Source organism: Phyllostomus hastatus, unplaced genomic scaffold, assembly GCF_019186645.2.
Source record: "Phyllostomus hastatus isolate PE091 unplaced genomic scaffold, TTU_PhHast_1.1 phas_contig_209, whole genome shotgun sequence".
NCBI classification, from domain to species: Eukaryota; Metazoa; Chordata; class Mammalia; order Chiroptera; family Phyllostomidae; genus Phyllostomus; species Phyllostomus hastatus.
This window is the reverse complement of record NW_025333735.1, coordinates 19,905,437-19,933,425: the sequence shown is the minus strand read 5'-3', so window position 1 is coordinate 19,933,425 and position 27,989 is coordinate 19,905,437. Positions and strand designations below refer to the sequence as shown.

At 39.9% G+C, this 27,989-nt stretch overlaps 1 protein-coding gene and 1 pseudogene across 4 annotated transcripts in view; one reads left to right on the top strand and one right to left on the bottom strand.

The window, feature by feature from the left end:
- AK4 (adenylate kinase 4) overlaps window positions 1-19,310 on the top strand; it is a 69,025-nt gene extending 49,715 nt beyond the window's left edge. For all 4 annotated transcript variants that reach the window (XM_045835474.1, XM_045835476.1, XM_045835477.1 and 1 more), the window contains 3 exons: window positions 9,996-10,168; window positions 12,229-12,347; window positions 14,153-19,310. In XM_045835474.1, the coding sequence (XP_045691430.1) occupies window positions 9,996-10,168; window positions 12,229-12,347; window positions 14,153-14,267 (407 nt within the window). In that variant the 3' untranslated portion in view covers window positions 14,268-19,310. The remainder of the gene's footprint in view (window positions 1-9,995; window positions 10,169-12,228; window positions 12,348-14,152) is intronic.
- LOC123816489 lies at window positions 13,495-13,876 on the bottom strand (annotated as a pseudogene).
- Window positions 19,311-27,989: the final 8,679 nt, after the last annotated feature.

Sequence of the window (27,989 nt, the reverse complement as noted above, 5' to 3'; positions counted from 1 at the left end):
GGAAAAGGGCTCAAAGATGTTTAGTATAACATGTTTAAAAACAAAGGTTATAGGCTAAGCGCTTAAGTAGGAAGATCATCATGCTGATGGCAGAGGATCTCAATGCCATTTAGAAATTTTCCCACGAATGCCTGTCTCATAGGAATTCATCTTTTATTTCACAAAGCCGCTTTGAAGAGGCAGACATATGGCTTAAAACCAAATTTTTTGGAATATCTATCTTCTTTTTATCAGTGGATCAGTAGGTAGTGATTATAGCAGGTGTAGGTTTTAAAATAATTTACCACTAATCTACAAGCTCCTTGAGAGCAGGACCCATTTATTACAAATCTCTTAAACTGTAGGATAGACTATAGAGAAATTCCAAGTGTCCCAGGGAGGTTTCAGTGAGGAGGGAGTGTGTCCAAGGGCTCTCAGCACAGTGGGAAATAGGGAACTCAAAGCATGGCGGTGTAGCCTCAGCTCTGTTTGCCAGCATCTGGAACACAGCTGCTTCTTACTGTTTTCACCGTCTGTCACTAAAAACTGGTTGAAGTGGAATATGGAGGTCTTAGATACACATCCAAATAAATACTGTGTAAAGAGATAAGGTAATTATAAGATGAGAGAGAAAAGGCCTTCATAAAACAGGTTTTGATGGTGGTAAATTTAACTTGCTGTTGAGGCTTGTGGTTGATGACATGAATGGGATAGGGAAGACTGGAGAATAACTGCCTCTGGGTTAGGGAAGACTGGAGAATAACTGCACTGCCTGCTTTCAGATTTAGTTAATCATTCAGTGACTAACACTGATGCTCCATGGCTTGCATTTGTAATTTGGTTCTTGCTTTCCCAACAAACTGAGAAGAGAGAGATGATCTCTTCCATGTTGGCCCCAGATCTTTTTTATTTTTTATTCTTTTCTATTATAGTCTACTGTATATTCAGTATGGCTTTGTATTAGTTTCAGGTGTATAGCATAGTGGTTAGACAATCACACACTTTACAAAATGTCCCCCTGGTATTTCCAGTACCCACCTGGTACCATATATAGTTATTACAATATTATTGACTGTATTTCTTATCCTGTACTTTACATTTCCATTACTGTTTTGTAACTACCAATCTGTCCTCAGTCCCTTCACCTTTTTCACCAGATTACCCAACTCCCTGCCCTTTGGTAGCCATCAGTCTGTTCCTGGTATCTGTGAGTCTGTTTTTGTTTTGTTTGTTTGATTATATTGTTCTTTAGCTATCTCATGTAAGTGAAGTCATAATGGAATTTGTCTTTCTCTGACTGACTTATTTCACTTCGCATAGCACTCTCTAGGTCCATCCATGTTGGCATAAATGGTGAAATTTCGTTCTTAGTTGCTGGTAGGAAGGGGGCCTGGTGTTGTGTGGCCTTTTTACAAGCTGCCAATCATAGGCAGATGTCGCCCTTCAGAGCTGCCCTTGTATTTTTGTCAAGTGGAGGGCTTGCTTTTCTGCTCGGGAATGTGGCAGTGGACTCTGGCTCTGCGCCCTTCCTCTGGAGTGAATGCACTCCAAATTAGAAAAACAGAAGTGTCCTAGTTCCCTGCCACCGCTACAGCTTGTTGCTGTGGCACCAGCTGCCCTCTCCCAGGCTCTTGGCATGGCCGAGAGGAGCAGGTGCCAAGGCCCAGTGGCCGGCACTGCTGGGAACACAGCACCAGTCAGGAATTTAGCGACATCTCCCTGCACCTAGTAAATCTTACTGGGGGTTGGGGGGCATGTAAAAAACAACCTGAAGGAACCATAGTTCATGACATAGTGTGCCAGATTTGGGGAGAAATTGAACTACATAAAATTTTGGCTTTCAGTGTGAACTGGCTGTTTGATTCAACAGGACAGAGCAGCTTTTCTAGGCTGGGTTGTGAGATGAGAGGTGGGGGTAGGCCAGTATGGAGAAGCAAGAGGTAGGTTTTCTATACTCCTGGTGAGAAATCAAGTGATGGAACAGTCTCGTGTGTCTTCAGTGGGGAGAAAAATCAGCTTTCTGTGCTTAAAATGTAATCCTTATTTTACTTTGCCTGTTGCGTTTCTGGTTTCCTCAATAATTAATGGAATATATTCACTTGGAATAGGCCATCTAAGGAAGCTGGAATATGCTAGTTGTGAAAAAAGCAAGTCTTTGAGGATTACTTTCAATAAAAATAAAAGCATACTAGAACTTGGTTGCAGTTCTTTCTAAAAGGAAAAATTATTAATGCTGCCACCTGTTGTTAGAATTTGAGTGTGCATCGAGCTCACTTGGTCAGTAATCCCTGCCCACCAAGAATACAATGTCTGCGTGGAACTAACTGGGTCTGCTTGGGCACTTTAGGAATAAACACAGCCCCAGCCCTCAGAGAGCTCCTGATTTTAATAGAGTCTACAAACAAGCATATTTAAAGAAGAATACACACCCACAGCTAAAGCGGCAAAATCTTGGGCCCATCAATGTAATCAAAGCCTGCCTAGTCTAAATCAATTAATCTAAGAGAGGATAATTTCTTAGCTGGAACGAATTTAAATACTTTACATATACCTTTCATCTCTGAGGTGTTTGGTTATTAACAGAAAGGTAAGCCTCCCTCAATGTCCTTTTTTTAAAAAAATTCCTTTTCTATTACTGACTCTATTCCTTTGTCCTGATTCTTGACTCTTTCACTTATTTCTGGAATCCTCTTTCCTTATCCTTTTCTCCACCCTCCTCTCCACACGCTCTCTAGCTCTAAGCAGAATGTTCTCTCTTTCTGGCTTAAAGGAAACCTGGTCTCCCCTTAGGATGCTGTTTATCTCTGCTGTTGTCAAGGAGACTTATTCTCCCGCTTGAAAACATTATGTTAGATGATGGTGGTGATGATATTCTGTCTCCCTACTTACTGTCTCTTCCTTTTTTAAAACAATTTTTCAAATAATTTTTGTTGTTTTTTTTCCATTACCATTTCGTTCCTTTATAACCCCCTCCATAGCCCTGCAATCACCACAATGTTGTCCATGTCCATTAGTGTTTTTTCCTTTTTGCTCAATCCCTCCACCCCCTTACCTCACCCTGTCACCACCCCAGTGCTAGCTGCCATCCTGTTCTCCATCTATGAGTCTGTCCCCATTTTCCTTGTTAGTTCATTAGATTCCACATATGAGTGAAATCATATGGTATTTGTTTTTCTCTGACTGGCTTATTTCACTTAGCATAATGTTCTCCAGGTCCATCCATACTGTTGCAAAGGGTAAGATTTTTTTCTTTTTTACTGCCAAGTAGTATTCCATTGTGTAAATGTCCCATAGTTGTTTTGTCCACTCATCTACTGATGGACGCTTGGGCTGCTTCCATATCTTTACGATTGTAAGCAATGCTGCAATGAATATAGAGGTGTTTATGTTCTTTTGAATTGGTGTTTAGGGTTTCTTTGCATAGACTCCCAGAAGTGGGCCACTGGGTCAAAAGGCAAATCCACTTTTAATTTTTTGAGGTATCTCCATATAGCTTTCCACAGTGGCTGCACCAGTCTGCATTCCCACCAATAGTGCAAAAGAATTCCCCTTTCTCCACATCCTCACCAGCCCTTGTTGTTTGTTGATTTATTGATGATAGCCATTCTGACAGGTGTGAGATGATATCTGAATGAGGTTTTGATTTGTATTTCTCTGATAATTAGTGATGTTGAACATCTTTTCATGTCCATTGGCCCTCTGTATGTCCTGTTTGGAGAAGTGTCTATTCAGGTCTTTTACCTATTTTTAAATTGGGTTGTTTTCTTGGTGTTGAGTTTTGTAAGTTCTTTATAACATTTGGATATTACCTGTATTTTGCCATGTATAATGTGCACCCATGTTTTTGGCCCAAACTTCCAGGAAAAAAATCTTTTTAATTTTTTAACTTATTTATTTATTTATTTATTTATTTATATTTAAATACTGGATTTTTGTATTATAAAGTAATTTTAGCATTTATTTTTTAACATATTATGGTACAGGAAATTTTATATAACAAATAGTTATAAAACACAAGAACAGATACAAGGAAATTCAGGTACTACCCAGTATAGTGTGCATCCTAATTTTCCCTAAAAAATTTGGGCCAAAAAATGCAGATTATACACAGCAAAATACAGTAGCCCCTTATCAGATGTGTTGGTGAATATGTTCCCCCATTCTCTGGGTTGTCTATTTTGTTGACGTTTTTCTTTGTTGGGCAAAAACTTTTTAGTTTGATGTAGTCCTCTTCGTTTATTTTTTCTTTTGTTTTGCTTACCTAGAAAGATGTATCTGATAGAATAGTTCTATGAACAGTGTCTGAGGTTTTACTGCCTATGTTTTCTTCTAGGATTTTTATGGTTTCAGGTCTAACATTTAAGTCTTTGATCCCTTTTGAATTTATTCTTGTGTGTGGTATAAAAGGTGGTCTAATTTCATTTTTCTGCACATATCTGTCCAGTTTTCCCAAGACAATTTATTGAATAGACTATCTTTAGCCCCCTACTGATCTTTCGTACTTCTGTGAAAGCTCAAGTTTATCTTTATTCTGTGTTTGCTGAATTGTCATTGAACTGCAGACTTGGAAGCCATCTAGTCCAGCTTCTCCTGAGCCGAGTTGCTTTGTCTGTGTGAATGTTCCTCAAAATGGGGCACTCGTGAGTGGAAAAGATTGCAAAGCTATACCTTTCTTGACTTGGACTCCGTGCTACAGCTAATGCATGTGGCTTGGGTCCCTCGAAGTTGTTTTTCATTCCTGCCTCGTGGTACTCTTGTGCTATCAGCAGCTTAAGACAGTCTTTTTGCTAATTTACTAGTCTATTTAACTTAAACCCAAATTAGAGCTCATCATGATAAATCTGGGATGGAATCTGGGCACTCATAGCCCTTATTTTCCCCTTTAAATCTTCTCTGATAATTTTGACTTAGTACATCAGTTGGGAAGTGACTGATTTTTGTTATTGGTACTTCTAAACCAGCAATTTTCAACCTTTTAATCTCATGGAACACATATACTAGTTACTAAAATTCTGTGACACACACAAAATATATTTTTTGCTGATCTGACAAAAAACAATTAGGTATTATTTTGATTCACTCACACCAAATGGCTATTGTTGTGTTTGCTGTTGTCATTTTATTTTTCATTTGACGGTCTAAGGGAAAAGAGGTCAGTGCCCCTGACTGCATAGTCAGATGTTACATGCTTTAAATATTCTTGTGGCACACTAATGTATTGCAGCACACTGGTTGAAAGTCATTGTTCTAAATTGTTGAAATGGTTGCATTCCAACAATATTAACATCTTCAATCTAACCCTTTAATTTTAATTTTCCTTGGACTAATGTATTTTGCATGGTTCTTTTAACTTAAACCTATTTTGAGGTTAGGAGGACATGCTAAGAGCCATTGTCCTAACAGAAGACCTTTAAGCCACCGGAATTAACTATTCTTTGTGGTCCTTAGCAGTTCTGAATGTGAAAGCTGAATAGGTAGGGACTACCCCAAATAGTTCAGCTTATTTTGTGCACAGTTGCATTTTCTGCCCATTCCTCCAGAGGGGCTAAAGGTTCAGAAACAGCAGGGAAGCTGAGCAGATTGGCTTGCAAGGAAATGTTAGCCAATAATAATATTTGAGCTTTTATTTGTTGGAAAAACGGTTATGTTCTCTTTTCGAGCTTCCTGTTCTTTCCTACTACTTTTTTCAGCTCCCAGCTTCTATCCAAAGGATGATGAACAATGTTTTCTTGTTAGGGTGGTGGCAAGAATACAAGACTGGGGCCTGTGGCTGGGAAGTAAGGACTTCAGTGTGGCGTGCTCTCTACAATTCTTTGTACACTCTTAGCAGTAAAAATGTTGAGTGCTCTTCTTCAATGTATAAATTTTATATATAAATTATGTGTGCATACACTTTTATTACATACATTATAAAATGTATCCTCCAAAATAAAAGCTTAAAATGAATGAACCAAAAAAATACAATAGAAGTTATATTATCTTCTTTTTATGCTCCAGTAACGGTCACTGGAAGCTACCTATTTAGAAAAAAATTTTTTTAAGGATTTGGGAAAAGAGCATAGAGATTGATCTTGGGTTGTTTTGGTTGCAGGAACCTTTCTAGTTCCAGTTGGCCAGCACCTGGCACTCAGTGAGAGAGTGCCTTTATGTGAAAGGCGCACTGCCCTCTCTTTGCTGGAATTTCCGTGTAGAATGTACCAGGCACAGTACCAGAGGATAGCAAGGGAGTAAGACATGCTTTAAATCTTCTGTCAGAAAGCTCATCTTCTAGGCCAAGCTCTGGTGCAGTGTAGGAGAAGTAAGGCCTAAAGTCGACAAATAGACATAGCATAGTGCCCAGGCTTGTTTCCAGTGTTCTCGCTCTAGCATCCCCATTGTGATCCACAGTGAGCTGTTGGGGGAAGGGAAGCAGAGGAAAGGATCTGGTTGAGGGTGTGTAGTACTGTAAAGACATTCAATGGGAAAGATAAAAGAGGCATGGTTTTATTTGAATTCTTCTGAGATTCCTTCCCTACCCTCCAGTCTATGTAGCCATATATTGAATTGAGCCCTGAGGGCTCACATGGGTCCAACCTTGTTCTTTAGGGACTCAGATAGCATCGCATTGCTATCTACCTGGTAGCTATCATGTATTTGGGGCTCAAGAATACACCCAAGTGCTGTAAAGCAGCAATTATAAAATTCAGTTTGTTTTTAAACTTAATAATCAAAAGAGAAGGTGCTTACTAAATTGATATTAAAGCAATCAAGCCCTTCCATAATAGAAAGAAGGCTACATATTGAGTTTACAGATCTCAAAAGAGTCATAAAATTTCATGGATTTAAACTGGGATTTTAAAATAAGGTGGACTAGTCAAATAAGTATGGTTACTGAATGGAAAACTAGAAGACAACTACCCTAGTGTAATGTTTAAATGTTTGCCCACTGTGTGCCAGGCATTGCTGCCTTTGAAGGCTAAGGCCAAGGTTTCCATGGTGTACTTGGGTGATTTGGGCAAATAAGGCATATTTCACTTCCCCAAATGTCGAGTAGCCATAAACCTGGTCTAATAGAAAAAAAATCTAGTAGTCAGCAATTCTTTATTTAAAGGTAAGCTTTTTTTCCATTTTGAAAATACTCTATGCTCAATTAGAAAAAATTAGAAACTATAGAAGAGTAGAAAGGAATCACCCATCCTTGTATTGCAAAAAGAGAGCCACTATGAACATACTTTTCAGCATAATTTCATAACATTTGGGTGCCTTTATATGACGGAGTTGCTTAGCCACAGTGAGTGTGGGAAGAAGGATGACTGGGTGACTGTTAACACAAGAGCCTGGACTACAAAATCAGAAATACCAATGTCTCTGTTGAACTTCTTTGTTGAAACCAGCCTGAGTGCAAAGTGGATCAGAAGAGGTCAGCTCTGAGAATTCGAAAGCAATTTGTTCTGATGTGTCCAGCATTACACATCTGTAATGCTGGAACAACCCTTTTGCCCAATGGGAACATGTGTATACCTCGAGTTGAGCACATGGCAGCCATTGCACTGAGATGTTACCTGCAAGATAAGTCTTTTCCATCTCTGTTTGAACTTATTCTGTCTTTCCTTGTCATAAGAGTAGAGTTGAAATGTACTGCAGCTTTGGTTCTCTCTGTTCTCATGTCCTTTTGGGAAGAGATGTAACTTAATTTATATCCCTTCTGTAATAAACACCATCAAAAGTTACATACTGGGGCAGTTGGATAGTTTTCCTTACTGGAGAAATTAGTAAGCTCCAAGGGAAGCCTAGAACAAACCATCTGTAGTGAAAGTCCAGTTTTATTTTTTCCCAATCCATTGCCAAACAATCCTTTTGGCAAATACAATAAAAACAAATTACTAGAAAAATTAAAAAACAAATTCAATCCCAAATTTTAGATTCAGCAGACTTAAAGTTACTCTGGAATTGCTATGAAATTCCTAAATGCTTTTTCTTGTTTCTGTACTTACTGTGACCCAGACTTGCACTAGACTGCAGGCCACATGTTGAATTTTGGAAGAGTGAGAAATAATTTCTGATGGACTTGCAACCTTAGATGCAAAGTATAAGCAAGTTTATCACTGCATAAACTTTGGAAATAAGGCCATGTACTAAATTACCCAACTATGTCAATGTTTTTTAGGCGCTAAATGATATAGCAATGATCAAGTCTCAAAGTCCCTTTTCTCAAGAAGTAAGGTAGAGATAGAAAATAAGTAAATACTAAGAAATTATTTATAGTAAAAATAACAGAAAATAAAAAAAGTAATAAGATGAAAAATGGGAGGGGAATGGGGCTATTTTAAATATATTAGTTCAAGAAATCTCCTCCCTGAGAAGTTAGCTACATATGCACACATATCCCAAATGATAAGGAGTCAGATACTCAGAGATCTGCAGGAAGAACATTCTGGGTGTAGAACAGCAAGTGCAAAGCCTTGAGGCAGAGATATCTTTGACATGCTCAATGACGGAAAAGAGCTAATAAGGCCTGCAGAGAGCAATGTTGAATGTAAGTTGATGCGGCCAAAGTCACCTTTGGGCTTCATGTCATTTGATAATGGACAAGAGAGTAAATTAGAGAAGTGTAGGTAAGGAAAATGGTATCAGGGGCAGCCTGAGGTGAAATTGTGGAAATAGGTGAGTTGGGTTGCAACTGGGTAACATACAGTACTCAGGAAAACCAGGAATTTCATCCATGACTTAGCCCAGAGTCCTGCAATGTGGCGAGTCCAGGCCTGTTTCTTTATGGAAAAAGTGAGGAGCCTGGGAAGGATGGGCTCTGGAGAGATTGGCCTGGCCTCATGGACAGGCAATAAGGAAGGCTTTGAAGGGAGTATCGGAGAGTTTTCAGCAGTGGTCGGTACCTGAAGCAGGGGTATGGAGGTAGCCTTTGGATGGAATTTGTCACATTTAACTCAACAAACACTCTGAAATCAATTTGACCTTCATACCACTTCAGAATTTCAACACAGCATAGGACATTCATGTCCATTCATGTTTGAACAACTGACTTCTTGCAATAGGAAAAGGAGTTCTTTGAATATGAAGGGTTTTAGGGCCATGAAGACCCATCTTTGCATTGTCATCTTCATTATCTCTAACAATGGAGAGGTGGAGATAGGTTGGTGATTCAAAAGTTTCTCTTCTGAATGTTGCACTTCCTGTTATACCTGTAATCAGCTTTCAAGTTTTCTGTTTACCTGACAGTTTTTCCTAAGGTTTAAAGGACACTTTTTAAAAAAGTGATATTAGATACAGGAAGATTTTTTAACAGAGCAGACAACCTGACGTGATTGTTTTTAGGAGAAATACACCACTGTGTAGTCCCATCTCAGTCAAACTTGGAATTAACATTTAAAGCAGATTAATCCCTGGGAAAAAACATAATTAGGAGTCAACAAGAGTTTACACTTAAAGAGAAGAAAGGAAGAGATGCTCATGCGCCCAAATTTCAGTTTTGCTGTTTATTTCCCCACATGTGGAAAAGCAGGCTGAGTTTACAAATTTTTCAGTATTGAGATAGTTTTAAGGGCACCAGTTCTTTTAGGATTGAACTTTTGCCCACCTTGTTAAGGTGCAGGCTCCAAAGAAGCCTGAGGGGAAGACCCTACTTTAATTGGTTTAGGCTCTTAAAGAAATAATACATTTTTTTGTGCAACCTAAGAATAATATAGTCAAATTGATAGAGCTAAAAGGACACAAATATAATTTTGACCCTTCGCTTCTTTATCAGAAGACGAAATGGAGGTGATATAACTTGTCCAAGTTCACACAGGTAATCAAGAGCAGAGACAAAACTGGAGCTGGGACTAGTCTTGTGACTATTAGATTAGTACACTTTCTACTTTTATCACGTGACTCCTTGGTCTTTGAGTATTCCCAATGCTGGAACCCCATTATGTAGTAGCAATTTTCTTCTGACACTAAATTTTGGAGGTAGATACTATTTCATTGAATAATTGGAATTGAGAAATGTCTTGCATTTGTTATATTTTATTTTTGGCATTTAGGTTTTCCTAGGACATTAGTTCAGGCTGAAGCCTTGGACAGAATCTGTGATCTGGATCTCGTGATCACTCTGAACATTCCATTTGAAACACTCAAAGATCGTCTCAGCCGCCGTTGGATTCATCCTCCCAGCGGAAGGGTCTATAACCTGGACTTCAATCCACCTAATGTACATGTAAGAAAGTACAAAGTACTCTCACAGACTGACAAGAAAGGGGTAAAACATTTTTGTTGACAAGTGGGTAAAAGATAGGAAGATAAGAGACTATTCAAAAATGAGCAAATAAGCCCTGGCTGGCGTAGCTCAGTGGATTGAGCACGGGCTGGGAACCAAAGTGTCCCAGGTTCGATTCCCAGCTAGGGTACATTCCTGGGTTGCAGGCCATAACCCCCAGCAACCGCACATTGATGTTTCTCTCTCTCTCTCTCTCCCTCTCTCTCTCTCTCTCTCCCCCTTCCTTCCCTCCCCCAAAAATAAATAAATAAAATCTTAAAAAAAAAAAGAGCAAATATATATAGCCAACAAATATTTAAACTGCTCATTCACTAGTAGTCAAGGAATGTAAGTTAAAGTTTGTAACACCGATTCCTGGATGGGATCTGGGAAAAATGGTATTCTCATCTTTATTAGGTATATGAAATAATCTTTTTAAAAAGCAACCAGCAACAAACATTAAGGATGCCTTCCTAACTCCTGGGTGCCACAAGTTCAGTAAAATTCCAATGAGTCTTACTATTTGGACTGAGCACTAGTCTCCCTTTGAAGACTTCTTTTTAAAATGTAGATCTGGAATTCTTTGTTAGATCTCTTCTCCTTTCCATCCCAAGAAGTTTAGAATGGGGGGAAATGGATGAGGAAGAAAAGAGGATTCTGAATATGCCCTGAAGTCCAACACAAATGCTTCATATTTTGGCCTGCCTAGACCTGCCATTGCAAAGATTCTCATAAAATTTGAGAAGCTTTAACACTGACTTGCTTTGCAAAGACTGGGTTTCTCAAAAAGAACACCTGTAATTACAATGCTACTCCCAAAGACAGCAGTGAAAGTACTTGTCTGGTCCAACTCAAGCAGCTGCTGTGGTCTAGCTCCCCCAGAAGGATGAAGCTGTTGCCCTCCCATCATCCTGCTGTTTCTGGAAACAGTTGTATTTGCTGGTGCTCTGAAGTCCCAGAAATGATTTCTAAACTTTGCAGCCAAAAGTAAAATAAAAGAGAGGGGGATATAGGTGATGTACAGCTTCTCCCATCCCTGTCACTCCTGTTGTGTAAGGTAACAGACATGAAACACACACATGATAATGATGTGGCTCACCAATAAATCCTGAGTGTAAATTATGTACCCAAGACCCTGAGCTGTAATGGAATTGCAGTGCGTTTCCAATTTAGAGCCAGTTTCTGATTATCCAGTTGAGTTGCCTAGGTCTTTGGTTCTGCTCTGGCCTGCCTTTTGACAGATTTATTTCTTTTGATTATCTCCCCTGGTGGGTAATAGCCATAGACATGGGAGGCAAAATTCTGATGTGTTGAATTTGCTATTTGTAAGTATGGTTCCCTAGGAGGTTAAAATACATAAAAAATGAGGTGGGTTGGGTTTTTTTTTTTTTGCATTTTTTTTTTAGTTCTCAGAATGTTTGTTCCTGATTATCATGGGTATATGATATGCCTGTTTTAATTCAACCTTAGATAACTCATTGCTTGATATAGTAAATTAACCTGAGTAGGATTAGCCTTAGAAAAGTTGCATGATAGAATTTGAAAGTTAGCTGAGATAGGACTGAAATACCTTCTTCTAGATTAGTGTTTTTCCTAAGTAAACCAGTTGGTTCCTTGAAACATTTAATTTTCTACATTGGGAACTCAGGCATTAGAAAGCAAGTCAGTTTTAGGAATATTTAAAGGGCCAGAGTGACATTGTTTGAAGGTTGCTTATTGGGGGAAGGAGGCTGCAATGGAAATTTAAACTGAATTGGAGATATCATATATCAACAGCACTTGGAACATGTTTGCAAGGATCTAAAAAGTTGATAAAGATCTCAGCTCTCATGAAATAAGGTTAAATTTCTGTTAAGAGTGCTTTTTCTTTTTCAAGTACCTTCACTATTACCATGGTTGCCCAGGCCTAAGTCATTGTGTGATAGGAATCAAATATGAATACATGCTTTTGCACTGGAAAGTTTTTACCTATGAAGTGGCCCAACTGTTGCCCATATTAACTGGTTTCTCTGGTCTTGTAGGGGGTTGATGACGTCACTGGTGAACCGTTGGTCCAGCAGGAGGATGATAAACCTGAAGCAGTTGCTGCCAGGCTGAGACAGTACAAGGATGTGGCAAAGCCAGTCATTGAACTGTACAAGTGAGTGCGCTTCAGTGTTTTCATGGCAGTCAGCCAGTGGGAAAGGTGTGGAGCTTCGTGAGAAGGGCCCGGGGTTGAGGTGGGGTAGTGTTTCTTTCAGGCAGGTAAGCCCTAAAAACCCCAGCATATTCCCAGAAGTCAGATGAAATGCTGAAGTTGTTCATGGGAGATAATGCCCAGTACTTTTATACTGAAACTATAAACTCTGAAACCCGATCATCTCTGGTTATAAATTGCACCTAGATTTATTTTCATTTTTCCTTTTTTTTTTTTAAGATTTCATTTGATTTTTTTTTTAGAGAGGGAAGGGAGGGAGATAGAGAGAAACATCAATGTGCGATTGCTGGGGGTTATGGCCTGTAACCCAGGCATGTACCCTGACTGGGAATCGAACCTGCGACACTTTGGTTCGAAGCCTGCGCTCAATCCACTGAGCTACGCCAGCCAGGGCTTCATTTTTCCTTTTAAGTGGATGAAATAATGGTTTACATTTTGACACTGCCACGCATAAATATCTTATTTGGATAGAAAATTACACAGGACTTTTGGCCTACATGTGTCTGGAAAACAATAAGCTACACATTGCAAATTTGAATGGCTTCAGGGGCCAGGCAGGTATTGGAAGGAGCGTCAAGCCTGATAGGGGGTAGTTGAGTGACAGTTGAACTGTTCAGCTCCAGCCAGTTATCACCACAGGGTACTCAGGCTCATTGTGACCAATGATCCCTGTTTTTCTGGAGGGAAGCAGAAATTTGGCTCTTTGTGTGGAGAAAAGTAATCCCAATTTTTATATTAGCAATGAATTTTAAAATTCTAACAGTGTGTCAGCCCAGTGAAACCCACATGTGTATCTCCCCTCAGGATAGCAGTATACAGCCTTTGCTGTAGTCTGTTGCTGACCTCGTCACCTCCAAATAGTTTAGCTAGCCTTTAGATCAGAGGTTCCTGATCAGATTATTGTGGCTCATCCTGTATTTTTAAATCTCTGTTGAAATAATGGTTTTAGAGCACCAAATTTTGTCAGTAATTTGGTTTTCAGGAATGTGTGGTGAGGCAGATTTTGGATTGTCTTCAAAGAATAATGTTATTTTTTCATATACTTTTTGTTCTTTTTAAAAATTGTTTTAATGACTGAAACAAAAAAGATCTAAAACCACAGCTTCTGGAAGAGCCATTTGTTCTTGCCAGTCTTGTACCTTTCTTTGAACTTGACCTTGGTCTTCTGTCCAGCCTTGCGTTTCAGAGCAGGGTCTCTGAAGATGTCCTTCTTGACAGCAGTTTTGTTCAAGGGAAAACAAAGTACCTTGTGGGCATGAAGTGATTATAAGCTTTCACAAAAGACTTGATCTTTGATGTCTTGGCAGTTTTCTCCTTGTCCATGGCAGCTGTCACTTTCCAATCCATTCCAGCCACCAGAGCATGGCTATCGGGATGGTCTGAAGGGCCAGCATCAATGTTCTTCACAATGACACAAAGTAGCATTCGTCCAGGACCAGCACCACCTTCCTGAGTTTCATAAACTTGCCCATTTCAACAGCAGCCACTGGGGCCTTCTTTGATGTGTTTTAGAGGGAAGAATACAAGGTGGCACCATGGCAAGCATGCCACAATTGAAAAGCTGTGGTCTTATTTAGATAACACCCAGTGGAGGGTGTCGATGCATTTGAAGGGGCTAGTTAGGCTCTTCGTGGTGTGTGATATAGATTGTAAGATTGCGCTTGCATTTTATTCAGGACTTCATTGGCTCTAATATTATGTTAAAAGGGAACCTAAAATGCCTTTGTGGGTTTCACTTTGTTTTTCAGGAGCCGAGGAGTGCTCCACCAATTTTCCGGAACAGAGACTAACAAAATCTGGCCCTATGTTTACACGCTTTTCTCGAACAAGATCACACCTATAGAGTCCAAAGAAGCATACTGAGCCCACCTGGAGGAAGAACCATGAGAAGTGGTCATTCTCTCAATTATGTGTGTAGTACTGGTGCCGTGTTTCAATTAGAAGCTAGCTGAGATAGCTTGCGTCTTTTCTAGTTTAAGTGGTGATCTGATATAAAAACTAATGAGGAAAAAGAGTTAATGAAGAGGCTCCTCTCTGACTTTCAAAACAAGGGTCATCTAGACATGTTGAAGATGTCTCTGCACATGTGCCAAACCCTTCACAAGAAAGCCAGTGCAGGCTGGATTTCAAACGGTGTATATCCCCAGCTCTATCTGTTTTTTGACAGTCATGTTGTTGCCATAGTAGCAGCCTTTTTACCCTTGATGGTGGTGCTCTCTGGTTCTCCCCAACCCCTAAAGGCTGTCGAACCATAGCACCAGCAGGTCTGGGAATGCCAAGGGCTGTTGCCTGGGCTTTGTCCCACGTTCTCTGGTATATGCCCCTCTGGAGGCAATGAGGTCGAAGCCAATAGCTCTCGATTTTGAATGACTGTATCCACGTTTATTTTTTCTGTTAGGAAAACCTCCTTTTCTGAGTCCATGCACCATAGGGTCTCTCCTTTTTCAGCAATCCAGGAATGAAAAGATTTGGCTTCTGCTATGTTTATTAGGCTGTATTTTTTTTTACATCTGTTTCTTCCCTTCCTAGGCTATTAAATTATATGGATACTTATTGCTTTTATCCCTCTGAAATTCCTTTCTAAGAGCTGAGAGCTAGGGGATGATGTCAAATCACTTCATGCACCAGAACCTGAGCTCTTGGAGGGTCTCCTTATACTGCTGGTCTGACGCTCATGGGTGGACATCATTCCTTTTTTTTTTTTGTGCAAAAATAAAATCCTCAGAGGATTTTTTAAATCCTCAGAAAGTAAGAAATATTCACCTACAGAAATGTTAAAAGATCGTATCATCTGTACCTGACTAAAATAATAGTTTACTTTTTATTCAAGATAAAGAAAATGTGTTTGAAAATGCTGCTAAATGTAAATGTGGACAGTGTTTTTCTCCCGTGAGTGACCCATGCTTGTTATGAGTGGTTGGTAAGGGGAATGGAGCCTGTGCGGTTGAGGAAACGTGTTGCACTGGCTGTGCCTAGGCGACGTATACAGCTTTACAATTATGAGAAAATAAAATCTTAATTTTTTTTTATTCCAAAGATTCTACAGGGTGGCCATAAAGTCTAAAGATACAGATAACACTATTTTGTCATTCATCATAATGTAATGTCAATAAATCATTTGTTAAGGATTTGCTTGGTTTCTAGACTTGGTGGCCACCTTGTATAATTAATTCTTGTTCTCCTCTGGGAAGGACAATGAAATCTATTCCTGCTGCCTTAACAATAAGTACTCCTCTTCATGCATTGTGATTATCCCCAGAAAGGGTCCCTTACTATTCCTGGGAGTGACTTCAGAGTAATCATTGCTTTTGGAGTTTGGGGTGGAGGTATAGAAAATGGGAAATGGCCTGATCCCCGATTCCATACTCTACTCCTCCACCCTTCACTCTCTTCCTTCTCCCTTCCAGCAAAATAGACAGCTTCAGTCAGTGTCAGGGTCACTCAGTGTGTCTCAGCAGTGTTTGCTCTTTCTGAGATTGCCCAGCAATGAGGGGCCCTTTGCTAGATGATATCAATAAAATACAAACACCTTTTCCGTGGTCTCTGAAAGACGATGCGTGTTTCATGTTCAGTGGCCTAAAATATATATTTCTGGTTTTCTTCAACAAACTCCTTCAATGATTTTGACAAAGATTAACTTTTTGTAAAAAGATTAAATTTTTTAGAAAAGTAAATATGAGAAAAGTAAAATTCAAGGAACAGCTTTTTTTTTTTTGGTTTTCATTCTACTGATACACACGTGGTTCCTTCCCTGTTAGGCAGAAATAGTTTGGATAGTCTCTTAAGATTTATACCTGTCCTTACAGTCTGTGATTCTAACCAGCTCTGAATTCATTTTGCTTTCCATTATCCTGACAGGCTTATTTAGACTTGAAAATGTTGCTGTGTTTAATACCCTTGCCAACATAAAATAGGTACCATTTATCAAAGGCCTACTGAGTGATATATGCAGTTTTTAGACCTTTATAAATACAGGGTGGAACGGAAGTAGGTACAGTTGCTTATATGGAAAATAATACAATAATTAATAAATAATAATACAAGAATAAACTGTGCTTTGTGTACTTGCAACTGAAGCCTACTTTTGCCCTGTCCTGTATTTCATCCTGTGAACAGGCACCATCCTACATTTATAAAAGAAGAAGGCAAGGTCACAGATGTGAAGTGATTTGCCCAGGTTCCTGCTGCCCATAAATAGTGCAGCCAGGGCTCACACTGAGGTTTTCCTGACTCTGCTACCTGAGTTTGCTCTTGGATGTTAACTTCCTGTTTCCTGTTCCATGCAGCCCAGGACACAAACCTGCTTGGTTTTGCTTGTATTTAAGAGCAGCCTCACATCAAATGTAACAGAGTTCCCTGTGATGACATTTAGGTTTATATGATACTGTTCTTATTCCCTGTGCTTAAGCAAAGGGAGCTGCTACAGGAAAATCTGAGCCCTTGGCCCTTCTCTGTAACTACTAATTTATGAATAAAATGAAAGGCTATCAATGTAGGCTGGCTTGAATCCCGGCTAATCTGAGAAGAAGGCGAGCTCATGTGCCTCACTTACCCTTTTGTGTCCATGGTTTTGTGCCCCTAAAGGGACCTTTACCTTTCAGCCACCCTCAGCCATGGTGCTCACACATAGGCCTGAGCTCCTGAGATTGGAATAAGTCACTCCTCACCGCCACCCCAAATAAGGCCCTGATAATAAACTGATCCTCCTTAAAGTGCTGGCAGATGAACCAATGGTGACTGTGCACCTAACACAGGGTAACCCTGACTTTATACCATCTCCCTATATTATATCACACTTTAATATGATTCTGAATGCCAAGTTCACCCCTTTGCCCGCCATCTGATCTGGTAGTGCTGCTTCTCATGCACAGTTCTGGCAGAACCAAGGGAGACTGGCTTTCTGTCTTACCCACCTTACACAGCATTGCTCCCCATCACCCTCCAGGAGCCAAGTTCAGACGAGCTCTAGCTTCAGCCAGGTTATGCCCACTCTTTGGCAGGGAAGGGAAAAAGTGATAATAGCAATGGGTGAGAGAGCTGCTGCTGTGGCTTTTCCTGCCACTTAAATTGTTGTTGAGACAGGATAATGTTAGAGGGATGCCCGCGCAAACCCATAAATAGGGCTTTTATCAAATTTAGTTCACTGGAACCTGAGTTTAGTATATGACTTAGCTGTTTGTCTAAATAGTTTACCAGTCTGTTGGAGGTCTTTGCTCAAATCATGAAGACCACAGACTTCCCAGTGTTATGGTATAGGCATTCCTAGCAGTTGCTGGTAATTGCTACTTCATGCTAAGCACATTACATGCATTGTCTAATTAAATCCTTAACAATTACCCTAGGTAATAGATATGATTTCAATTATATTGCCTCCTTGCATTTAAAAACTGAAATAATCCTGTTTACATAAACTTGGGCCTTTTTGGTACCCTTCTTTAGTTTGCACTCTCTGTTCTCATTAATGGATAAAACAATGTATTTGCTCCCACCTGGAGTCTTTGTTTTTGGTGCTCTGGTGCTGAGAGGAAATGGGCACTCAATGCGTCCTGGTGGTAGTTACACACTGTATAGACAGAGGGCATAATGTCTCATCTGTACTCTGCCTGGGTTACGGGATCTTGGGAGGCATCTGTATGCACCTGATGAATTTAATTTCTTACCTTTCATTTAACAGAAAGTATCTTTTCTTGCTGCAACTAATTTTGCCAGAGAGGCAATTCATAAGGCAGAGTCATGTTCACAGTACGAATTGCTTCTCTCTTCCCCTCCATTTTTAGTAACTCCCTTGTCTATTGGTGTCTCAAAAGAAGAACCCAGAAATGGAGATTTCTTTTAATACAGAAATGTGGTCTGGTCCTAAGTTATCAGCCCTTTCCATAGAAAACTGACCCAGTCTGGTTTCCAGAGGAGAAGTGTGCAACACACAGATGTCGGGGAACCATGAAGCCATATTTCAGCTCAGAAGAAAAATCTGCTTCCTGCATCTGTTCAGATATATTATAATTGCAATTGTTTATAAATGCCATACCTTATCTTTCTTTTAACAAATTGCACAACTCTTGCCAAAATAAATGCCATTATGTGTATGCTTCAGGGAATTCCCCAATTAGTGTGTGTGAGAGAGAGAGAACAAGAAAGAGATAGAGATGGTAAAACATTTCCAAAAGGGAGAAAGTTTTTGTATGATGTGGATAGTCCTTCCTTCCTTCCTTTAGTGATAATTAGGCAATTCCAGGAAGTTCAGTATCTCTGAAATAAAAGATTTCCTGTTTAAAACTTTTCAAAGGAGCAGTGCACCTAGAAGATTCTCCCTAGGGTTAGTGTGTGTCTAACTCCATTTCATTAAACCTTTCTTTTCTTTATTTTAAAGCTTTGGCTGTAAAGTCAGAAGTGTACTAAATAAAAACAAATTGACATGTTTAATTTAAAGAAAAGAGAAGAAAAATGAAAACTGAGTCTTTATGTAAGCTCCAAAGTGTTAGGGTTTAGAGAGCTTTTCTAGTTTTATGAGAATTTGTACTACTGATTTTTATATACTCTTGTTTTTGAGATGAACAGATCTCTGGGGGGAAATTGTTGAGTTCCAATGGCATTTCACTGTGATCCCTCTCAAGCTCAAATCACTTCTCTAACCTAAGGACAGCTTGTGTCTTTGGTTAACCGTCCTGTGAAATGTCAGCTCCACTTTCCCAGAAGTCATGTGTTTACGATGAATCAGTGCTTTCCCTCTGTGTGAAAGTCGTCAGCCCGCTTGATTTGTGTGTATGTGCTTAATTCAAAGTATCTGAACCTGACCTGTAAATGCTCTTCTAACTGTTAATTGTCTTATTGATTATTTTGATTATCTTGCTTGAAGATTATTCATACTTTTAATTTGATATAAATAAAGTTGTTTTCTGCTTATAACTCAAATTCATTTAACATTTGTATAGCTTTTTACACTCGACAATATACATCTTCACAGATACTCATTCTCACTTGTGCTACTCTGTAACCACTCCATTATCAACACTGTAACTCCCATTTGTTGGTGGGGAAAATAGAGAACATGGTGTTGCCTGGGTAGGTTGGTGGCAGAGCAAGTTTCTGAACCCATGAGTTAGGATCTGCAGGCTCATTTTCTTTTCATCTGCACCATGTTGGCCCATTTTGTACTCCCTCAAGTACTTTATCTGTCCACCACTCCATTTTTCACATATTTTCATGGACATTCTTTAAATTTATTTGTTAAATAACTGGATGATGTGAGTAGATCACAGCCTATACACTGGGAGACTGATCAAAGTATGTGACTAACTCTAAAGTTGTAGTGTCCCAGGCTACTCAGCAGAGGCAGAACCCTCAGCAAGCCCAACTGGTGAGAGCTGGAGCCATGGAAGAAACACAGCCTCCACAGGAGGAGCCCCTGTGATGGGGAGGGGGACAAGTGCCCTGGCTTCCCCCAACCTCACACTCCCAGCCTCCTGTGCAGGCTTCCCATTAGGAGTAGTCAGTTGACACAGAAGCCTGAGAAACATGCTCTACAGATTTCCATGCCCCTAGAAAGGTGAACTGGATGCAATGGCAAATGTGGTAAATTCTATTCAAGTTCAAGCCATTTGCCTTTTTAAGAGGGTTTTACATCTTTGCCTCATTGGCTTCATGCTGGTGCATATGGTTTGCTTTAGCCAATGGAATGTGAGAAGAAATAAAGTGTGCCACTTCTGAGCAGAAGCCTAATAGCCTTAGGAGCCAGAATGTGGACACCAATCTCTTATCTGCAATGAGGTTGGCAGTCTCATGGGGCTTTCAACCTGGAACCTAAGGTGAAGACATGGAGCCAGGATGCAGTTAATCCATGATGCAAAAATAAATCTTTGCTTTATAAGCCACTGAGATTTGGCACCGCAGCATAATTCAGCTCAAGCTGACTGAAATGGGCCTAGTATGCCTATGTCATGCAATTATAACTTGGATTCCTTATCAAGCGCTTTTAGGCTCTGGGGATGCAAAGATAAATGAGACCGTTTTTGCTCTTTCCTGCCTCAATCTCGTGGAGGGGATGGACATATGATTATATAACACTACACATAACTGTTGGAATTAATCACTGGATTATACTTGAGAGAACACAGAGGGAGTGACTCAGCTGACCAAGTAAAGACTAAGGAACAGCTAACTGAGCTTAGTGATGACGGAAAGGGAGCCCAGGCAGAGAGAAGCTATGTGTGTGCCAAGTGAGGCAGGACTGGGACATAAGGATAAGTAAGGTTGCGTAGTATTGCCAAGTTGTATGAACCTCCGTACTTCACATCTCTGTGCTAGAAAGTGCTTCATCAGGCTTACATAACAGCACTGTAATTGTACTAGAGGTCTGGGCTAAGATGTAATAGAGTTCAATGCAAAGGGATGGTTAGAACTGGAGTAAAAGAGTCAAATGCCTCCAGGAGAGAAGTAAGGAACTGCAATGAGTGAAAGCTGGGGTGAGTGTGAGGCATTATGGAGGGGAGGGGCTGTGAGGAGCTTTTTCTAAATGAGGAATCACTGCTCAGCTCTGGATGATTGTTATTACCTCAGGAACGCTGTCTAGTCACTCATTTTGTGAAAAGAAATGAGAAATAAGTTCTTGTGTGAAATCTTACATGGAATGGAATACTACTTGGGTATAAAAAAGAAAATGTTACCCTCTTGACAACATGTCTAAAAAACATTATGCTAAGTGAAATAAGCCAGTCAGAGAAAGACAAACACCACATGACTTCACTCATGTGGAATCTAACGAACAAAATGAACTAACAAGCAAAACAGACAGACTCAGCAGGATGACAGCTTTGGGGGTGAAGGGGCAGTTGGGGGTGGAGGGACTGAGCACAAAGGAGAAAGGACTCATGGTCATGGACAACAGTGGTGATTGTGGAGGTGAGGTGGGAGTGAGTATAAGGGGACTAAATAGTAGTGGAAAAAATACAATTAAAATACAAATCTTGTGTTTAAATGTTTGTAATTTAAATTTTGACGTAATGTTGCATAGGTCACATAGCATATCCGTTTTGGGACATCTGCACTAGAGACACAGGAGGTAGCGATGAGGATCTTTGTGGCTAGCTAGATATCTGTAAAGTAAGGAGATAGGCTATGTAAGGGCAGAAGGGTGTGAAGGGGAGGATATTCCAGTTTTGTCAATGACAACAAAATGCATTATTATATAGAATTCTGCTTTATCAGAGAATACTACCTATTCAAATCGAGTTTTCTACTCCAGAGTTCAACCGAGTGGGATTTTTCTCATATTCATTTCAGCCAGTTAGTATGTAAGCATCCAATAATTAAATGAAAACCATACCCATACTTGGAGAAACCTACATAAATTATATGTGTGTATTTTATGTACATATGTGTATGCATATATATGTATAAATAGTGTGTAAATAGAATTGTGTGTGTGTGTGTATACACATGCATATGTGATAGAAAATACAATTTATTGATGGTTTACCCTGGTGCCAGGCAGTAGGCTAGCATTGCACAAGAGCTACAGGTGATGAATCTCAGGCTCAGAGAAATGAAGTTACTAGTTTACCCAGTAAGTTGTAGAATGAAGACATCAACTCCAATGCTTGCTTATGATTAGTCAGCTGTTCTGCCTCATTCTGCCTCTCACTACCCAAAGACTTTGAGGGGCCACAATTAAGGGCCCTGCAATCGAGGCACCTTTGACCTTGGGCAAAGCTTACAGGAATCAGGGTGGAGATCCTGCCACCTGGAGGTGACTAGGACCTGAGCAGTGATGAGTTTCTCCTATGGCCAGCTTTCTGCCTAGCCAGGATCCTAGGACCAGCTTCTTCAACAAGCCTAGAAGGCCTTCCATGGAGGGAAGAGATCTCATATCCCATCAGCACTTCACACCTTGCACTACCCTATGCACCTGAAAAAGATTTCCTGACAAGGAAGAATCAGGGATAAACATAATGAATGGTCCATGTCCAAATCAGTTAGGACAGACCAACCAGCCACTCAATCTACTTATAGTGATGGTTCACATACAATGAACACTCTAGATCCATGGACTATGTCATATGTATCAATCATCCTGGGTGTACTGACCATCTCAGGCTACTCTGGACACACTGACCACCAGGACATTCTACCTTGGATATATTTGTCATATGCACCCACTACAATGAGAAATTTTATCAGAGCAACAGGGTCAGGGAGAATGGGGTGCAGGCTAAAATTGCTTAGAGACCTGGCAGAACTATCTTATATGTTTCATCTGTATAAAAAACTGTGTTTCCTTCATAGGAATCCAATGCAACAGCTCAATTATCTAATGCCCATATGAAAGTCTTATTTTAAAATATATTTTATTGATTATGCTATTACAGTAGTCCCAATTTTTCCCTCTTTGCTCCCCTCCACCCAGTAACCCCCTTCCCTCCAGCAATTCCCTTCCTTTGTTTATATCCACGGGTCATGCATATGAGTTCCTTGGCTTCTCCATTTCCTATACTATTCTTAACATCCCCCTGTCTATTCTGTACCTACCAATTAGGCTTCTTAATCCCTGTACCTTTTCCCCCAATCTCCTCCTTCCCCCTCCCAGCTGATAACCCTTCAAGTATCTTTATATTTATGATTCTGTTCCTGTTCCAGCTGTCTACTTACTTTTTTTTTTTAGATTCAGTTGTTGATAGTTGTGAATTTATTGCCATTTTAATGTTCATAGTTTTAATATTTTTCTTAAATAAGTCCCTTTAACATTTCATGTTAATAATGACTTGGTGATGATGAACTCTGTTACTGTTACCTTGTCTAGGAGGCACTTCATCAGCCCTTCCATTCTAATGATAGCTTTGCTGCATAGAGTAATCTAGGTTGTAGGCCCTTGCTTTTCATCACACTGAAAAGTGTGAAGGGACTTTGCCAGTCCCTTCTTGCCTGTAAAGTTCGCCTTTCTTCTTTTGAGAAATCAGCTCATAGTCTTATGGGAACTCCTTTGTAGGTAACTCTGCTTTTCTCTTGTTGCTTTTAAGATTCTCTCTTTATCTTTAACCCTTGGCATTTTAATTATGTCGTGTGTTGGTGTGGTTCTCTTTGGGTCCCACTTGTTTGGGACTCTCTGTGCTTCCTGGACTTGCATGTCCATTGCCTTCACAAAATTAGGGAAGTTTTCTTTCATCATTATTTCAAATAAGTTTTCAATTTCTTGCTCTTCCTCTTCTCCTGGCATCCCTATGATTGGGATCTTGGTACATTTAAAGTTGTCCCAGAGGTTCCTAAGCCTGTCCTCATTTTTTAAAATTCTTTTTCTTTCTCCTGTTCTTATTGAATGCTTATATTCCAAATTGTTGGTTTGATTCTTGGCTTCATCCTCTCCACTGTTGGTTCCCTGTAGATTTTTCTTGATTTCACTTAGTGTAACCTTCATTTTTTCCCTTATGTTGTGGCAATACTCGGTGAGTTCTTTGAGCATACTGATCACCAGTGTTTTGAACTCTGCATCTGATAGTTTGGTTATCTCTATTTTGTTTGGTTCTTTTTCTGGAGTTTTGTTCTGTTCTTTCGTTTGGGCCATATTTCTTTGTCTTTTCAATTTGGCAGCCTCTCTGTGTTCATTTCTATGTATTAGGTAGAGCTGCTTTGACTCCCTTTCTTAGAAATAGCACCTGTACATTGTGTAGAGCCTTAGGTACTCGCCGGGGCAGGGTAACCCTCTTGACCACTTTGTGGCTCTGTGTGGCAGGAGGGCTTGGAGAAGGGACAATACTGCTGCCTGGCTTCTGGATGTTTGCCTGGCACTTGCCACATTTCCAGTTACTTCACCCACTCTCCCTATATGACTGTCACCCTTCCAGCTGTTGTTCTGGTGGGTGGGTTTGCATATGTTCTAAGTCTGTGTGGGCCCTTTAAATGGACTCTTCTGAACATCCAGCAGTTTCTTCTGCTGCCCCTGTTCCCACTGTTTTTTTACAGCTAGAAGTTATGGAGATTTATCTTCCCGGAGCTGGAACCATGGACTGTGTAGTCTTGCCTGGGGCTGGGATCACTCACTCCTAAGGTATCCCAGTTTTTGTCTAGCACACGTGAGTGGGAATGGGACTGCCCATTCCACTGCCACCACCTCTCCAGGCTACACCACGTCTCTGCACCTCTTGGCTTGTCTCTGTGACTCTGCTCTGCTACCCATCTGGATGAATGTGTTTTTTTTTAAATCTTTGGTTGTTGGACTTCCATACAGCTCAATAGTTCTGGTTGCTCATAATTCTGGTTGTTTGTTTTGAGATATAATTATAATTCTCTCTGTAGTTGTGCGGGGGGGTGAAGCATGTCTACCTATACCTCCATCTTGACTGGAATTCCTGAAAGTCTTACTACCAATTTATGTGTCAGCATTTATCAGTTGAAGCTACAGAGTGAGGGCTCTTTGTAGATATGACGGATGCCTAAACTGAATCTTTCTACACATCTTCCAAAAACCATGCAGATCAGGACAGCAAATAAAATCACAACTTAACCACACAACAAAATTATATCTACCATATAATCAGGAACTACAATATTGCAAACTCCCATTTCATCTGAGTGGGGAAATAAATACCTGAAATCAGTAGCACCAGCTATAAAGGCCACGTGGAAGTGGAGAGTTAAGCAGAGACTCTTTGGAAAAAAGAAAGCTCAATTGCACCCCAGAGAGTCCCATACTAAGTAGAGAAATAACTGAGAATGGCCATGCTGGATTAGAGCACTTGCTAACGGGGCATCAAAAAGTAAGGGCTTGAAAGTACATGAGTTTAGACAATGAAAGTATTGAGAGGGCACAACTTTTGGAAGAGAACAAGGGAACTTGGAGGAAATCTTTTGGAGATTTGCTGATGAAGAGGGAAAAATAAAGAAGTTGGTGGAAATTAAGTTTCTTACAGAAATTAGAGTTTCATAATATCTAAGACATACTAAACTATCCCTAACCCTCGTCCCCCACCCCAGTTTGGGGCGAATGATTCAAATAAACATATTTATTTACTTATTTTTTAGAGGGGAAGGGAGGGAGAAACAGAGAGAGAGAAACATTAATTGCTTGCCTATCATACACACCCTGATGGGGTACTGAACCTGCAACTCGGGCATGTGCCCTGACCAGGAATCAAACTGGTGACCTTTCTCTTTGTGGGACAATGCCCAACCAACTGAGCCATACCAGCCAGGGCAGAAATCATCTTCTTCAGAGAGACTGAAAAGTTTTTGGATTCTGCTAGCTTTTTTGGTTCCCAGGCAACGAGGCATAATAGTATCAGTGAGATCAGGAATATCTTTCTTTCCTTTTCTTACAAATGACTTAGTTGAGAACACTGAGATTGGCATCCACAGTACAACCGTGAACAGGTTTGTACCTCTGTCCCTGGTACTCCTAGGTCTGTAACAGGAATGCCCCTTACTCAGTAGCAGGCAGACACTGCCATCGGTCAAGATACCCTGCTTCATGGGGAAAGTTGTTTGTCATTCCCACCACTGACTCAAACCACATAAACCTTTCACTCTTTTCCCAGAGCATCAGCAACAACTTCTGTGCCCATATGCTTCTCATAAAAGGTACAAAGTATAAGTTTTTTGCAGACAGTGGCTGGGAAAGAGATGTTCAGCTTCATCCTGAAGCAGCCAACTACCTCCATGGTGCCACAGAGAGAGAAGAGTTCTTTATATATACCGTTTATCAGGCATAAGATTTTCAGTATTTTCTCCCATTATGAGGGTTGTTTTTTACTTTTTTTGATAGTGTTCTTAGAAGCACAAAGTTTCAATTGTGATGAAGTCCAATATGCCTATTTTTTTCCTTTGTGTTTTTTGGTGTCATATCTAAGAAACAATTACCTATGTAAATTACTTTTAAAAACACACAATTACCAAAATCATAGTAACAAAGATTTATCCTTATGTTTTCTTCTAAGAATTGTATAGTTCTTACATTTAGGTCTTTGATCTATTTTGAGTTAGTTTTTGCATATGGTATGAGATAGAGGGCTCCAACAATTCTTTCGCATGTGGAGATGTAATGTTCCCAGCTCAATGTGTTGGAATTGTCTTGATCCCTTTGTTGAAAATCAACTAGTTATAGATATATAGTTTCATTTCTGGACTCTCAATTCTATCTCATTTATCTATATGTTGATCCTTATGCCAGTACAATACTGTCTTTTTTAAAAAGAAAGTATTTTGTTTACTTATTTTTAGAGAGAGTGGAAGGGAGGGAGAAAGAGACGGGGAAAAATATTGGCCCTCAACCCCGGCATGTGCCTTGACTGGGAATTGAACCTGTGACCTTTTGGTTCACAGGCCAGTGCTCAATGCACAGAGCCACACCAGCCAGGACCAATGCCACCTTGGTTACTGTAGCTTTGTCATACGTTTTGAAACAGAAAAATGTGAGTCCTTCAATCTTGTTCTTCTCTTTCAAGAATGTTTTGGCACTTCCAGTCTCTTGCATTTCCCCCCAAATTTTAGGATCAGCTTCTTGCCAACTTCTGCAAAAAAGACAGGTAGGCATTGTATTTAATCTGTGGATCCATTTGGGGAGTATTGCCATTTTAAAAATATTAAATCTTCCAGTCGATTAACATGTGATATCTTTTCATTTATTTAGTTCTTCAGTTCCTTTCAATGATTTTTCTTTAGTGCATAAGTCTTGTACTATACTTAAAAATTCATTCCTATTTTGTTCTTATGATGCTATTTAAATGGATTTGTTTTTAAAATTTCATTTTCACATTGTTCATTGCTAGTCTACACATATACAATTGATTTTTGTATATTGATCTTGTGTCTCTACACATTGCCAAACAACATTTTTAGCTCTAGTAATTATTCTTTCCCATGTTCAAATTGTTCCAAATTTGGCAAGTAGGGTCCTCTTGTTCTTGTTTCTTTTTCACATGGCTCCTTCAGTATTTGAACACTTACTTGGTTTTTGGCCGATCTCAACCTCGCCTGTACTTTCCTTTTCAACTCCTGGAATTAGCCATTTCCCTACAGAGCTCTGGTTTCCTTCAGTGGGGTGTGCTCCTTAGAAACCACCAAGAACTTGGCACCAGGTGCGCTCATTGTTATTGTATGGTATTATACAGAGTTAAGAAATACATATTTTACATTATAAACTTCTACTTCTAATTCAAAGTTAGCCATTATAGAATTTTTCCATGCCTTCTTTTATTTTATATCTTTCTTCTTACACTGCAAATCTAGGTTCTTATTAACAGCAATGTATTTACTTACTTGCTTTATCCTGGTGCTACTACCAGTGTCACGTAAATCAACCCCCTGTGTTCCTCAGAAACTGGGAAGTTTTTCTTTGAAAAAGCTGCCAGTCCAGCCCAGTAGTGTGTTCAGTGGCCTGGCTGACCTAGATGCTGGTGCTCCCTCTTTCGCTTCTTGAAGATCAGTAGCAGTTGGCTGACTGGCAGTTGGCTATCGAATGTCAGTTTTATATTTTGTTAAGAAATTCTTTTATTGTTGCTTTGTTGTAGTATTGATTCCCTTGGGGCTTCCATGTGTGATATCTATAAGAGAAATAGTTTTACTTATTTTTCACTTTTAATTCCAATTGTTTTCTCCTGT